The following is a 13026-nucleotide window of genomic DNA, read 5'->3' as shown; positions in this document are numbered from 1 at the left end:
AAATGGTTCAAGAAACCCTGGAAAACCTCACCTTTTGGGAACCAACACTACTGGGTGTTGATATCCATCCAGGCTAGCTGAATTGGGGGGAGAGTTTGCATGATGTAGCCACCTGGGACACACAAAGGCCAGCCGGTAGCTTCTCGTTCTAACTACTCTTGCTAACTGGGAGCTTAAATTCTGCTGCTGTTTTTGCTAAAGGGGTAGACATGCTGTCAGTGTTTATGTGTTCAAAATTTGTTTCCATTGACAAAGCCCTGCTTGGTGTGCCTTCCTTAGCCTTGCCACTGCAGCTTTCAATCACCAGCGTCAGTTCTGGGGGTGCTGGGAAGGCTCCTTGACCTTCTACCCCAACCCAGGCACCTCTCCCTCTGAACCCCTAAAGCACTTGCTCTGTCACTCATTTCACCTGTAGTACAGCCCTGTCCTCTTGAGATTCTCCCCCCGCCAACATCTGTCCCCCATGTCCATAGCTTGTTTGTTCCGCAGACATTTCTGTACCAGCCACAATGCTCAACCTTGAATGGACACAGAAGAAAGGCTAGAGATATTGACAGGAAGGCCTAAAAATGAAAACTGAGAAAAGTTCTTTGCTTGTAAGAAAATGTCTTTTGCTCTGCTTCCAACGAACCCCCATGGACTCCTAAACCACTGAGGTTCACTTCAAACATAAGAGCCTCATGCTGCAGTTCTGAAGTGCACAGAGAGACTCTCACTTTGGGGTGGCAGCCCACCCCACTGTAAAGGCCAGACTTCTGGGCAGGGCCATTTCAGTAGAGTACGTTTAAAAACAGCCCTCAGAAAGGAATACTTGACTTTTTAAAAGACCTGTATTTGCCGAGTGACCTTCGTGTTTTAATCATGTGCTTATGAGTTTGCTTCTTTACATAACTAACAGATGCACTTGCTCAGGAGTCCAGGCTGGGTGGTTGGGGTGCTTGTGCAGCAGAGGAGTCTGTGGAAGCTCCAGACTCGTGTGGTTTGGAAATGATAAGACAGACCTTCATGGGCAGAGAAGGTGCGAGTGTCCCAGGAATAAGAGCCGAGATGGTCTGGCAGCTTCCAACTCTTCTGTCTTTGTTTTGACAAAAACCAAACCAAACCAAAGCAAATCCCTCTACCAGGTGCTTTTGGCTGGCAGCAGAAGTTCTGAGAAGAAAAGAATGGGAATGTCGAACTAATGATGCAAAAACCTGTTTTCTTGATTTTTCTTCTCAATGTGTGTTATGCATGAAAATGTATATAAATAGCAAAAATATTCCAACAAATATGAGAAACAAACAAGCATAAATTCCAAAATACTTTAGAAGGATGAACACTATTCCACCACGAATTCAGAAACGGACAGACCTACAAACTCTGTCTGTGGCACAGGTGAGTGACTCACCTGCTTCTCCTGGGCCTACAGAATGTGTCCGACTGCCCTTTGGTGTAGTAAGAATAACTCTCCACCATAATGAGAAAAGAAAGTCATCATCCTCTCTCAAAGACAACTCGGACCACGGCGATGGTGAGGAAGGGCTACCCATCAAAGGCCCAGCTTTCAAATGCTTAGTTCTAATAAAGGGTAGACTCAAAAGAACTCTACTTGACTGTGTTCAGGTTTCTCAGAGGTTTCATGAAGAAGGCTACAATTTTATAAGCAGCCAACAGTACAAACAGCTCTGTGGGCACAGACCACAACATCACTTCAATCCTCTTTCTAGTGGCTGGCAGTCTTTGTGGGCCATCTTTGCCCCACTGGCTATGAATGCCTGGAATATAAACTAAAGTTCACATTAATAAGAATGCTATAAAAATAATTATGTAATTATTCTAAGGCTTACCAGAAATAACCCTAAAATAGATTATCTGATCTGATCTTTTGGATTTTTCCCATTATTATACAGAACTGGGAATTGGTTACAAGGCACAAAGAGGGGTCAGCTTACAAAAGGGATGGATACTAGTTGGGAAACTCATCTTCAATTTCTTTTTATTATGAACCATTTCATTCTTTAACAGGGCTTATCGTAAGAGTAAGATATTTTAAAGATTGATCATAACTAATGAGAAATATCCAAAAAGAAAATATACTTGTAATTGGTCAGAAGAGTAACTTTCCCTTCCATAAGATATCTCTGCTTATAATTCAGGGCAACACTTTCCTATAGTTCAATAAAGTTGAGGATTTGTTTGGCTTTGTTTATCTGATGGGGTGAATTTGCATTCATTATCTCACCAAATTTTTTAAGCGTCAAATTCTGTTCTTTTTTAACAAAGGCAGATTTAAAATTGCCTCAAAAATTAAAGATTAAGATGGCAGGCTTTGACAGTACTGGTGATCGGAGAATTGCCATTTTTCATATACAAACCCTCATGCACATTCATGAGAATTTACCTTAAAAGCCATTTGTGAAAAGGTGCCTCAGGGAGGCACTGCCCTCCATGTCATGAAATGCTCAAATGTATCATAACCACCATCAAAGGGAAAACAAAGGCTTTAAAGATATTAGAAATTGTGCCACAAATTATCAGAGACTAATAAGTGTCATTTCACAAACAGCAAAAATCCAAGATCATCAGGGCATTTTTCTGCCCTTTAATTGAAGTCACTACAGTATAAGTTTTATAGGCTTTTCCCCCATAAATAAGGAATACAGATAGTACCCCAAACCCCCAAACCAAACCCTAAATCAGAATGATGAATTAGTGAGAAAGATGAGAGCATAAAATGAAAAGACAAATGAAATGGGCGTTTCAGCTAAGACATGTGGTAATGAGCAGATGGCTGACTATACAGTGGGTCCAGTGGAGGAGATACTACCTAGGGTATGCAAGCTCTGCTCTGCTGCTACCTGGATCAGCTAGCAGTTGCCTACTGTCCTCCCCTCTGTGCTTGCTTTCAGCAAATTCATATGCTGAGCTGACTGAGCCCTTATCTTCTTCCATCTAGAAGGACAGAAAAGCAACAGGTCTCATATTACAGAGAGCAACACTTTCACAGGTAAATCAGAGCAGCAGGCTGCTTTGAAACAGTATAAGATGCAATAACGATTAGCACAGAACAGGGCACAGTTATTTTCACAAAGGAGGGCTGACGATAAGCTTTTCCAGAGACAAATCACACAAAATCAATTTATGGTTTACAACTACACAAAAATGTTCTACTCCACACAGCTCCTGAGAGAGAAACATCAGTTTCTTCTCCTATAAGCATGCTTTAATAAACAAGGGTTCTAATCCTAGAGTTACTCTCATGTTCTCTCCTTACCCTCCTCATTAAGAGGATTTTTTCAAGCCTACATGAGTTTTTAAATGGTTGCACCTGGTTTTCCATCTTATTTATTTATTTATTTTTTTATGGTGGCAAGAAAAGAAGCATTCAATGGCATTGCTACCACCATTCAAAGCTCAATTTGGTTCTCTGACTTCAATGAGGAAAGTGACTACTGAAAGGCTTCCTTATGATATTTGTGCACAAATTAAGTTTACTGGGTACTATTTTAGTGTGAAAAATATCTTTTAAAAAATAACGGATGATCTCTGTAAGGGGATGGCCTTTTAAAGTAAAAAATAGCAAATGACAGTAACAACAAAAAATAACAAAATGAATTCTGATATCACTGGTCAGTGGCTTGCCTCTTATAAGCATGAACAACACTAACCAAAAACTTTTTAGAAAAATAATGCCTTTTTTGGTGTCTCTCTCACACACAAAATATCAAGGGGCTAAACTGCCCAGCTTCAAGATCTGTCTTGAACAGTTATGGGGCAGGAATCTTCAAGATGAATTCTGGGTTCCAATCAGAATGGATATAGTCATTTTACAACAGAAATCTTTAAGAAACTAAATAATTGCATGAGACTGATTTAGAAATATTGTCTTGGATTTTTAAGCTTTATAAACATTTTCTCTCTGTGATACTGAACTCTTAGGAAAATGTCTCCATTATTCAATACCATTATTTATATCACGTTAGAAACCAGTGATGGGCTTCCCCAATTTCCTTCTAGTGCTTAATCTACTGTCAGTACTACAATCAGTCCCTTCCTGCCTGCCCGGGGCTCTGGGAGATGTTTTTTTTTTACCGGCTTGGTTGCTGGACACTGGCAAAGTGTCTTCTTTTCAGCCTGCCTGTCTGCGTTCATTGCTGTGTGACATCAAGCAGAGCAGTGGCAGCTCACTACGCTGCTAAAGTGACCAATGAAGAAGGTGGGTAGCAAACAGGGAAGCAATGAGAAAAAGTAAATTGAGGTAGCCAGGAGAAGGTAAGGAAGTCCACACTTAACTAGCATCTCCCATTTGTGGCCATTCAGGAGGGAGCTACCTTAAGCTGATGGTGAGAATTCAGAACTGGGGAGCCTGGGCTTTCCCTTGGCTGCTGCAGTTGGGTTCTATGAATGCAAACAAACATGCCTTGATTTAAACAAACTTAATTTGTAAAAGAGTGATTTTATAAAATCAGCTCACTGTATCAGGTTACAAAGGAACTTGGGTTAACTAAAATTTCTGCCATAGTCTTCTTTTAAAATGTAAAATATGTTTAAGTACACTAAAATGATTCAATAAAAAATAATTAAAAGGGCATATTTCCAAGCCACACTTTATGTACCCCTAAACTTAAAGACAAATCTTCAAGTACTTTTTCCACGTTTTTGTGACAGAATTCATTTTTGCTTATCAATAATTTAACTTCATAATCATACACTTTGAAGTATTTAAAAACTTAATTAAAAAATAAAAATTATTAACAATATCCTTCTACTAGAATCCTAGAAAACGCTTCCAAATCTTATACTCAGAGTCAAACCAAAGACAGTAATCCTTTGCTCAAAGGATACCAAGACTGACTGAATAAATAAGTGTAGACAGGCTAGTGACTGTTTTCACTCTGCCTTTTTTTTCTTTTTTTTTTGGAAGATAAATCTTTGAGACAATGAAAAGCCACTTAATTCCACTGTGCTGAAAATTTAGAATCCCTAACTGGATTACTTTTTTTTCCAAGCCAAAGAAGCTATCATTTATGACTCAATGGTATGTCAAACTTAAAAGTTACCCAATCTTTGGTATTCTTTTTCTCATACTACATGTGATTCCCCCCCCCCCCCCTTTTCTTTCTTTTTTAATCCTTCTCTTCTGTTTCAGAATCAATATTGTGTATTGGTTCCAAGGCAGAAGAGCAATAAGGGCTGGGCAATGGGGGTTAAGTGACTTGTCCAGGGTCACCCAGCTAGGAAGTGTCTGAGGTCAGACTTGAATCCAGAATCTTGAACCACCTAGATGTCCTAGCACATATGATTTACACCACTGATGATTTTTTTGGGTGGAAAGTGCTAGGAGTGGGCTATCTGCAGAGATAAAAGTATGTATAATAACATTAAAAATGTAATGTTCAGTTTACAGATGCAGTCACTCAATAGTGGAAAGAATTGTCTATGTCCAAGCAGCCACACACACACACACACACACACACACACACACACACACACACAAACGCGCGTATGGATTTGCAACACAGAAAAAGGCAAGAGGAAAAAAAAGGGGCAGCTCTCATGTCCTAGTAATTGAATTAAGTTTAAGAGCAGTTTGTTCATAATGACTTCTAGCAGGCTTTAACATGCAGAAGCACTGGGGAACCTGGTAGCACCCCAAGCCATAGCGTTACAATTGTGGGACAAAATGATGCTATGTGGAAGGGGGTGCAATGAGGCCTTGCTGGCTGTTGCTGCCCACATGCAGGAGAGTGCTTACTCTCGCTCATGCCTCTTCCACCCTCTCTCCAGGCTGTATGTGGACTTTCAGCGTGCAAAGGGGCAAAGGCTGGGCTGCCTACTCTACCTAAGTCTGCTCAGCTGAGTCCTGGCCCTGGGTAATGGCTGCAGTGCGATGAATTCGTCACTTAAAGCAACTGGGCTGGAGTACATCTATAAGGGACAGAGAAGGGGGGACAGACAAGTCAGTAAGGAGTCAGGATCACCTCAGAGACAGACACAGGACACACGATCAGATGAGAGGAGGGCAGAGTATGGCACACATACACAACTCACAGAGGTAGGCCTAATTTTTTTTAAACCCTTTCCTTCTGTCTTAATAAAGGGCAAGGGCTAGGCAAGCAGTGTTAAGTGATTTGCCCAGGGTCACACAGGAAGTGTCTGAGGCCAGATCTGAACCCAGTTCCTCTTGATTGGAGGCCTGGCCCTCTACCCACAGTGCCACCCAGCTGCCCTAGGTAGGCCTAATTGTTCAAAGTACAAATGCTATTTATTCTTCATACTTAAGACTGAAAGCTCAGAAAACAATCTCAGAATAAAAGCTGTCTTTCAGTTCTGGACACGTTTCTTGCTACTTTTGCTTAGAAAACAAACTTGCTGATGTTCTCATTTGGGCTAGACTGTTTTATTTAGTGCATTTTCTTCTCTATGATTAGGAATCGGAAGTCATTCAAATTCATGGCAAAGAAGTTCCCCCCCAAGGGGCTATCATTTCATTCTGGGTTTTGTTTAAAAAGAAATCAGGGAACCCAAGAATGTAATGTTTAGAGCTCTGTAGTATGCCAGACAAAGTCAACGGAGTGTAAAAAGGATTGTTTAAACCAGGAATCTGGAAACACAAACCAAAGAATCAGTCTACTGCAGTAAACATCCTTACTTTGAATCAGTGATTTGGGGATCCTATTGAGATAGGGTCAAAATTCTGTCCCACTTTTTCAAAAACTCAAGTACAGATAATACTATACTCAAGTATAGACACTGACTTCATTCTAGTCTAAATGCACATGAGGCACCACATAGTTTCTGTTCCAATCCTTTAACATTTAACTTGTTAATGGCTCTCATCTTTAAATCACTGTGACCTCTAAGATATCACCGTCTGGATGCTTTTCCTACTGTAAACTTCTAGTTGTAACAAGAAATAATTAAGTCTACTTGCAATTACGTTCCAGAAAGAACCTGTTTGCTAATGATTATATATGGAGGGCGTATACAATATAGAACTCCGGAGGGAGAAAATGTAGTCTTTGAAGCTCTGTATAAAGGCTCACAATACACTGTAACACTAAATCAAACTACCTGTTTATCATTGTATTTATTACTGTATATGTCTTACAATTAGTTGAAGACTGAAACATTTCCAGTATCTATTTTCAGAACTAAGTATCTACATAACATATATCAGAAAGGCTTGTCAACATTAATACAAAGAATAGAAAGATTTGTGTGGTCAATTTGGACAATTTCTTTATTCCTATATGGAAATATTTTATCAGCATCACATTACAATATACTGTAAACTAGAACATGGGTTAAAGTTTAAACACCAGTTCTCTAGGGTCAATGAGCCAATACCAACACATTAGAAATGTTTTGTCAAAGTAGATCATGTCTAATTAAAAAAAACAAAAGCACTGTGTGCGAAGCTTAGTGCCCCTTATATATATAAGCCACTTCTGCTTGCAATTTGAAAGCAACATTTAAATGAAGAATTTGGCCTCCCAGAAATGCCTCCTGGTGAAAAATCTCCTTTAGTCAATGTCTCAACTTCCATGGCACACAGTGGCTATTAAAAAGTCACTCTAGCTAGTCAGTAATGATGGAAATAAATGGTTGCCTCTAGCACGGTACACACAACTAGAAGTGAATGCTGGTTACTACTAAGTACAAGTACTCCCCTCCAGACTCTGTTATAAGACATAGTGTTCTATCATGTACACAGCATCGAATCTAGTTCCTCTGTTCCATGCTATAGAACCTCTGTTCCTGTAATGAGGATCATCAAAAATGAACAAGAGATTAATGACTTCCTTTAAAAACACAGCTAAGTAAAAGTTGTGTAGCCCAAAGAGCATTTTATTGACACAGAAAAGTGTCAGGCACTCAAATTCATAAAGAGACTGAAAATATAACTTAGATGATAGAATCATCTGAAAATATTATTTTTAAATATATTTACTATTATCAGCTAAACTAGTATTTTAATATCTGAATCACCCTGCTGAATACAAATTATTTTACTATGAAAAAATATCATTCAATTTATTTACCAAGAAGATATCCCAAAACTTATAAATTTGTTAAGAAATGTTTAAATTAAAACATTCAATTAAGATGTACATAGTAACAGATAAAAAACAAGTTTCATACATGCTGACAAAAGGAACATGTAATACTGGCACTTCCCTATAAAGTTTCTAACAGTTCATAGACTGCCTCTTGAAATGCGAGATGGGCTTCCCGTGAAAACATGTTACCTGGGCCTTCTCAGTACTTGTTGGATATAGCTGTCGATCAAAGACTTTCTTCACAACATCAAGAAACAGGCAAGTAACCACTATGAGGATCATGGCAAACCAAGCAGAACCGCTTGACAGGAGTTGAATGAATACAAAGTAGATATCCAGAAATGACCTGTGAAGTTAGAAAGTAAAGCATACTTAAAGGTGCAACATCAAAAGCTTACAACAAATTATAATGCAAAAAGAACACTCCTTTGCAAGATGACTTAATTGGGCAGTATCACATTAATGTGATCCAGACTCAAAATCAATACTATCTAACAAATTAGACAACAAATGAAAATAATTCTATTCTATTGTTATGACAAAATCCAATTTAATGGCTCTTTATCAGAACTGTAGTGGCAAGAGACCTCACAGAACAAAAATGCCAACCCTCACTTCTCCTCCTATCAGTTCTTTGAGGTCATTAATATATTGGTGCCCATAAGTATATTTAAATTCCTCCATAAAACAAAGAGAATGCAAAATAAAATGCAATGGACCCCCAGGTAATAACATGATTTATTCAGCTCCAGAAGTGAGTCTTCCATACCATCTAAATTATCAAACATAACAGTATAATAATCTATGTTCACAGCAGATGATCAAGTAGATCAATTTATAAAAAAGATTTTGTAGATACATAAAAGCACCAAGTAGTATTGAAAGAAACTGTTTAAGTAGTGACTAAGATCAGTTTCCTAGTCTCTGGAAGGATGAAACCATGCTCACGCTTTACTCTAAATACATGTTTCATGATAAATAAAATATTGAATTTGCACAATAATAGACTCCTTTGTCTTATCTAGTAAATAACTGAGCTTTAGAGAGGCAAATAATTTTGTCAATTAATCTACTGATTGTTTAAATTCCATTAGAATCAGCCTAATCCAAGAAGTCAGACATCTGAATGAGAAATATCTACAAAAAGATATTTGCAGGCACCATTTAGAAAGCAATGGAGAAAGAAAAAGGTTATTAAAAAAATTATTTTAGAAAAGCAGCAGTTCTTCGGGCCAGAGCCCTTCAAAATCTCAATCTCTCTCCCTCCTCTTCCTCTTACCTCCTCCCTCCTCCCTCTCCCTCTCCCTCTCCCTCTCTCTCATTCAATTTGGGTGGTTCTGAGGGTTGCAATATAAGAGGTTTAGGTTTCCTTTTCCTTTAAAATAGAAATCATTCCAGGATTGACATTCATCTGTTCCCTCTAGAAATCAGAGGGAAAAATTAATGTACCTGGCATAAGTGGCCCCCTGCACTACAGAAGAACAGGCACTTGCATTTCTTCCAAGTGTATTATAAAACAAGACCCACTTCATGACTTAGTACTAAAGTAATTAGAGTATAACTTGGCATCCCCTATTAGTTAAATGAAACAAGACTTTATGGCCTATTCAACAATAGAACTAGGTCCAAAGACTAGGAAGAGAATGAAATTTAATTATGTTACAGAGCATTAAATATGTACTTAAGTGTTTAATGCTTTTGATACAGATGATATGGATACAATTACTCACCAGAAAATTCCCCCATAAAACAAAGAGAATGCAAAATAAAATGCAATGGATCCCCAGGTAACAACATGATTTATCCAGGTCCAGAAGTGAGTTTCCAATGCCATCTAAAATATCAAATATAACACACTAAGAAACACATTCATGTTAAATTAAACAAATACTCTTAAAGTAAAAACTACTGTTATGGTTATTTGGAATTCAATGTAGTTTACATGTAGTTTGAGACATTTGGCCAAACCTTTCAGCGATCATCTGTGAAAGGATGTTTAACTTATAATAAATGTTCTTTTGGATTCTGTATACCTTGCAATTAGCTCTGTATTAACATAATTGATTATTATGTTAGAAATAGAAGCTAGAGTTCTATAATTACAGCTCCTAGAGAGGGGATGAATCAAAATGTGAAAAAGTAACAAGGAGGGAAGAGAGAGACTTGGAGAGAAAGGGAGAAGAGAAGGAGAGAGTATGGAAAAGGAAACATATGGAGAAAGGGGGCCCGGGAGGGGAACCAGAGGGGAGAGAAGTGACCACAGAAGAATACAAAAGTCCTAAACCACCAGCCTCAGCCAACATTGGGGAAAATGAGGTTTCCTTGGTCAGATCTTCAGGGCTGGCCTCCAACTGCATCCCAGGGTGGTCATGCTGTATTTTTCCAGGCCAGGCATACATCTACCCATCAGCCCCTAGCTCCAGGGGTGGGAAGGCACAAGGCCGTGGCATCCCAGGCTCAGCCTGTGTAACTAAGAGCCAAGAGCTGGCTGCACAACACTGTTGTGAGGCCAGAAGACTGCTGATCATGGACAAACACAACAGATCTATGGAGGCTCTTAGAGGTTTCTGTTCTGAATGACTCCCTAGGATTGCTCTCTAGAAGGGTTGCACAGCTCCAACCCTGTGGCCTTTTCACTCTGGCTCATATGCTCTACTTTCCTGACTAAGCACCGGAGCATTACGAAATCCTGACACTCTCAGAACCCCTTTCCCTCCTCCCTCTGAGTGCACCCTCCAGGTTAAGCCTCCAACTCCTTGCTGTCTGTCTTCCACCAGAGAAACTGATAGAGGCTTATAAGACTAATGAGCTGAAAGAATAGCAGCCCAGAATTTTGCTAAAGAAACCAAGAAAACTGATATGCTGGATGACAAAATGTATTTGTCTTTTAAATTTAAGACTTTTAGGTGTACATTGCTTACCTTTACTGTGACTGTAATAACCATCACCGTGAAGACTAATGTACCAAATGTCCAATTTCCAAACATCTAAACAGAAAGTATGGGTTATCATTGCTAATCAAAATAGAAGTAATATCAACTATAAATCAATACACTTCACAAATAATTTAATAAATCTTCTGTTCTCTTTTAAGTGGCTTACATATGTGTGTATGCACATGTTTACAGACATGTATGCCAGTATATGCAGGAGTACCAATTCTCATCCTCTTGGTAAAATGGATGTAGGGAATAAGCAAAGGGCAAATAAGTGAGGTTATGCTAATTTCCTTTTACTTTAACTTCTACAGGTCGGAAGTTGTAGCATTTAAATAAATAATATCTATTGTGAAAACTTGAAAACAGATGTTTTGCAACTTAAAATTTCTTTTAATCTTTACAACTTTTACTTTAATTGCATTTCAGCATAAGTGAAAAATATTTCAAATGATAACAAAAATGCTAAAAATGTTTTAAGAAAATTGTGTTCTTTGAGGTATTTTTTTTTACCTGGCCATTTCCAAGTAGAGATATATCTTTCCATATTAGAAAATAACATCCAAAAAAGAAAATAAAAGCATGAGTGAAACCCAGGATTGTCCAATAAAGAAATGTTTTAATGCTCAAGTGACGATTTTTACTTATGTCCCTGTAAATTGACAAAGAAGAAAAAGGAACTTTAGAAATTCATATTTATCTTGTTATCAGATAACTGTAAAACATTTAGCAAGTGCATGGCATATAGTAAATGATTAATAAATATTTGTTCCCGCCCCTCCTTTCCCTTCCCCCTTTTATTAAATAGTTGCTGAAATAACAGAAACCAAAACCCAAGTTAGTAATCATTCACAAATTGAAGCTTTCTGTGATAACATTTGTACAACCCAGTGGAATTGTTTATTGGTCTGGGGGAGGAGGAGGGAACAGGAGGGAAAGAAAATGAATCATGTAAACATGGAAAAATATTTAAAAATAAAAATTAAAAAAAAAATTGAAGCTTTCAAAGAAAGGCCAGACTAATGAGGAAGATAGCACTACTTCATTTCAAATTATTTGTTTTGATTTTGATTCCAAATATAACCTAAGTGACCTTTTGGCCGAATGTAAGCAAATACCTCAAATTCAAGCATAGGACAAGCTCATCTATAAATGTGGCCTCTTCAGAGAAGAAATCTTTCAGTTGAGCCCATCCATCACTTAATTGCTCCCCTATTCCTATAAGCCATGGTTTTTATCAAGTCATGACGTGAGGGGCAGCTAGGTGGTTCTGTGGTTAGAGAGCCAGGCTTGGAGGCAAGGAGGTCCCAGGTTCAAATTTTATCTCAGACACTTCCAACTGTGTGACCCTGGGCAAATAAATTAATCCCATTTGCCTAGCCCCGTTTCCCTGTATTGAGTATAAGACAGAAAGGGTTTAAAAAAAAAAGTTGATAGAGACAGTAGAGTCTGGCTAAACTCTGTGATCATTTAAAAAAAATTCAATTTTATTTTTGGTTCTGAATTTCCTCCCCTCCTTCACCTGAGAGGGAAAGAAAAAACAAACCAATTATAAATATGTCTATTATGAAAAATATTCTCATATTAGCCATGTCCTCACCCCAAGGAAAGGAAAAGAAAGGAGAAAATATGCTTTTATCTTTGCTCTGAGACCATAATTTTTCTCTCTACAGATGGATATAGTACATTTCATCAAGAATCCTTTCAATTTGTGGTTGGTCACTGTCTCAATCAGAGTTCTAAGTCTTTCAAATCTCTCCTTGCCAGATTGTTGTTATTTTATAAATTGTTTTGTTCCTGCTCACTTCATTTTGTATCAGTTCATACTAAGTTTCCAAGGTTTGTCTAAAACTATCTCTTTCCTTTGCACAATAATATTCCATCAAATTCATATACGATAACTTGCTCAGTCATTCGCCAACTGATGGGCATCCTGTCAGTTTCCAATTCTTTGCTGCCACAATAAGAGCTGTTATCAATATTTTTTTACATATAGGTCCTTTTCTTTTTTTATCTCTTTGGGTTGTGTTGCTGGGTCAAAGAGTATG

The 13026-nt window shown here is 38.1% G+C and overlaps 1 protein-coding gene across 16 annotated transcripts in view; it reads right to left on the bottom strand.

The window, feature by feature from the left end:
* ATP11B (ATPase phospholipid transporting 11B (putative)) overlaps positions 1-13026 on the bottom strand; it is a 152694-nt gene that overhangs the window by 5908 nt on the left and 133760 nt on the right. For 2 of the 16 annotated variants that reach the window (XR_008914004.1, XR_008914007.1), the window contains 8 exons: positions 11492-11630; positions 10964-11029; positions 9773-9876; positions 8232-8388; positions 5822-5907; positions 4311-4377; positions 2838-2931; positions 1388-1766 (listed from right to left, as the gene is read on the bottom strand). Coding sequence is in view for 12 of the 16 variants with exons in the window: in XM_056807475.1 (XP_056663453.1) it covers positions 1745-1766; positions 2807-2931; positions 4311-4377; positions 5822-5907; positions 8232-8388; positions 9773-9876; positions 10964-11029; positions 11492-11630 (766 nt within the window). In the remaining 4 variants the exon portion in view is untranslated. Of the gene's footprint in view, positions 1-1387; positions 1767-2806; positions 2932-4310; positions 4378-5821; positions 5908-8231; positions 8389-9772; positions 9877-10963; positions 11030-11491; positions 11631-13026 lie in introns of those variants that run through there. The other 14 variants (XR_008914006.1, XM_056807476.1, XM_056807478.1 and 11 more) reach the window with 12 other exon arrangements.

The sequence above is a fragment of the Monodelphis domestica genome, chromosome 8, assembly GCF_027887165.1.
Source record: "Monodelphis domestica isolate mMonDom1 chromosome 8, mMonDom1.pri, whole genome shotgun sequence".
Classification (NCBI taxonomy): domain Eukaryota; kingdom Metazoa; phylum Chordata; class Mammalia; order Didelphimorphia; family Didelphidae; genus Monodelphis; species Monodelphis domestica.
The sequence above is the reverse complement of the archived record's forward strand: the minus strand, read 5'-3'. Positions and strand labels throughout refer to the sequence as shown.